The 1929-nt window shown below is 35.5% G+C and overlaps 1 protein-coding gene across 1 annotated transcript in view; it reads left to right on the plus strand.

The window, feature by feature from the left end:
- Positions 1-1929, plus strand: part of LOC126495995 (vomeronasal type-2 receptor 116-like) — a gene marked incomplete at its 3' end in the record, with an annotated part of 32457 nt that overhangs the window by 15466 nt on the left and 15062 nt on the right. Inside the window, exons 4-5 of the mRNA XM_050133584.1 lie at positions 59-500; positions 1844-1929. Of these exons, the coding sequence (XP_049989541.1) occupies positions 59-500; positions 1844-1929 (528 nt within the window). The remainder of the gene's footprint in view (positions 1-58; positions 501-1843) is intronic.

Below are 1929 nucleotides of genomic sequence, written 5' to 3' on the forward strand. Positions count from 1 at the left end.
CAAATGTGGTTGTCATTTATGGTGACCCAAAGGGTTCTCTAGCTGTGGCCTTTAGAAGGTGGCAATCTCTAGGTTTACAGAGAATATGGGTCACCACCTCACAGTGGGATGGCACTACAACTAAGAATGACTTCCCACTTAATTCATTCAATGGGAAAATAACTTTTGCACACCATCATGCTGAGATTTCTCATTTTAAAACATTTGTCCAGACATTGAACCCTCTCAAATACACAGACGAATTCCTGGCCAGGCTGGAGTGGATGAATTTGAACTGCAAAGTCTCAGCTTCTATGTGTAAGACTCTGAAGAATTGCTTATCCAATGCCTCATTGCAATGGCTAAAGGCACAGACTTTTGACATGGCCTTTAGTGATGAGAGTTATGACATATATAATGCGGTGTATGCTGTGGCCCATGCCCTCCATGAAATGTTTCTTCAGCATGTTTACAATCAATCCATGGATAATGGCAAAGGACATTATGCTCACTGCTTGAAGGTAGATTTTCTTCTTTTGGATGAAATTTGATGTCATCAATGTCAATGTCTTTAAATATTTGTCAAATGTCCCAATTTACTAAAATAGGGAATATTTCATGAAATAGAAAGATTTCTGGAAATTTTTCTTCATAATGATGTAGAAATGGATGCTGGTATAAATCTTCATGCAAAAGACATGGTGTGGAAGGTACAATGTGTAAAGAAAGTACATTGATTTTATTACAGAGTACCTGACAATCACCACAGCTATTCTAAAGCTGTAAGCCCAATTCCTTCCTCCTTAATCTTCTTCTTTATGAGAAGATGAATCCTTGCATATTTATTTTCAAATATGTGATAATCCGTTTATGAGATGATTTTCTCAAGTGTTCTAAACTGAATCCGCTCACATTGTAAGAGGTTGGGACCTCATTTCTCATCCTGAGTGAAAGTAATTACACAGTAAACAGTGTCATTCTTCAGTTAAGACATGCATTTGTATACATAAGTATGAATGCATGGTTCTTCTTGTGTATGGTTTCACGTTTTTGTATTTCTAGGTATTTCTTATTGTGTCTGTGTTAGTGGGTATACATATGTATATTTTTTCTGTATATTTGCTTATCTATCTGTTTGAGGAACTGGAAATAAATTTCTATTGTATCAATGTCTTTCTGTATGGGAGTTTGTTTCTGTGAATAACTTTTTGTGTACTTTTTCAGTGCATGTGTTTATATGTGTTGGGTTCACTTTGTATTATTGCTTGAACATATGTATATCTTTGTTTTTGTTTGTCTGTCTGTTTCTCTCAATCTATCTTTGTATATGAGCATAAATACATTAATATCAATAGCTCTTTGTGTAGGTGTTTTTGTCTATGAGTGTCTCCCTGTGTGTATTTGTAATTTAATTTGTGCTTGTGTTTGTGGCCCTCGTTATATACTTTTCAGCTTTCTGTTTTGTTTGTCTGTTTTGGTGCATATGTCTTCCTGTCTGTACTATTGTTTTCATGTGTGAGAGTTGGCATTTGTGTGTCTGTCTATATAAAATGTATGTTGATGCACTATGTATGTCTATATGGAAGTGAATCTCTGTATGTCTCTGTCTCTATCTCTCTGTCATGGTGTGTGTGTTTTCAAGTTGGTGTTTTGTCTGCGTATATGTCTGTGCTTTTGTTTGGTACTTTTTTTCTGAAAGAACTTAAATTGTAGGAACATTATGATAACTTTATTTGTCCACATGATTTACTGTTATTTCTCCCCTGGACGCCTTCATTAATATTGCTTTTAAGATGAAATAAAATGCATTTTCTGAATTCAAGAAAGGGCACACACACACTATAGAATGGTGTGTCTCTTTCAGCTGCACTCTTTTCTGAGGAAAACACGCTTCACTAATCCAGTTGGAGGCAGAGTGATTATGAACCAGAAAGAAAATCTTCAGGAAGA

This window comes from Alexandromys fortis, unplaced genomic scaffold (assembly GCF_014885135.2).
Source record: "Alexandromys fortis isolate MF-2015 unplaced genomic scaffold, M_Fortis_MF-2015_v1.1 scaffold_746, whole genome shotgun sequence".
Taxonomy (NCBI): Eukaryota; Metazoa; Chordata; class Mammalia; order Rodentia; family Cricetidae; genus Alexandromys; species Alexandromys fortis.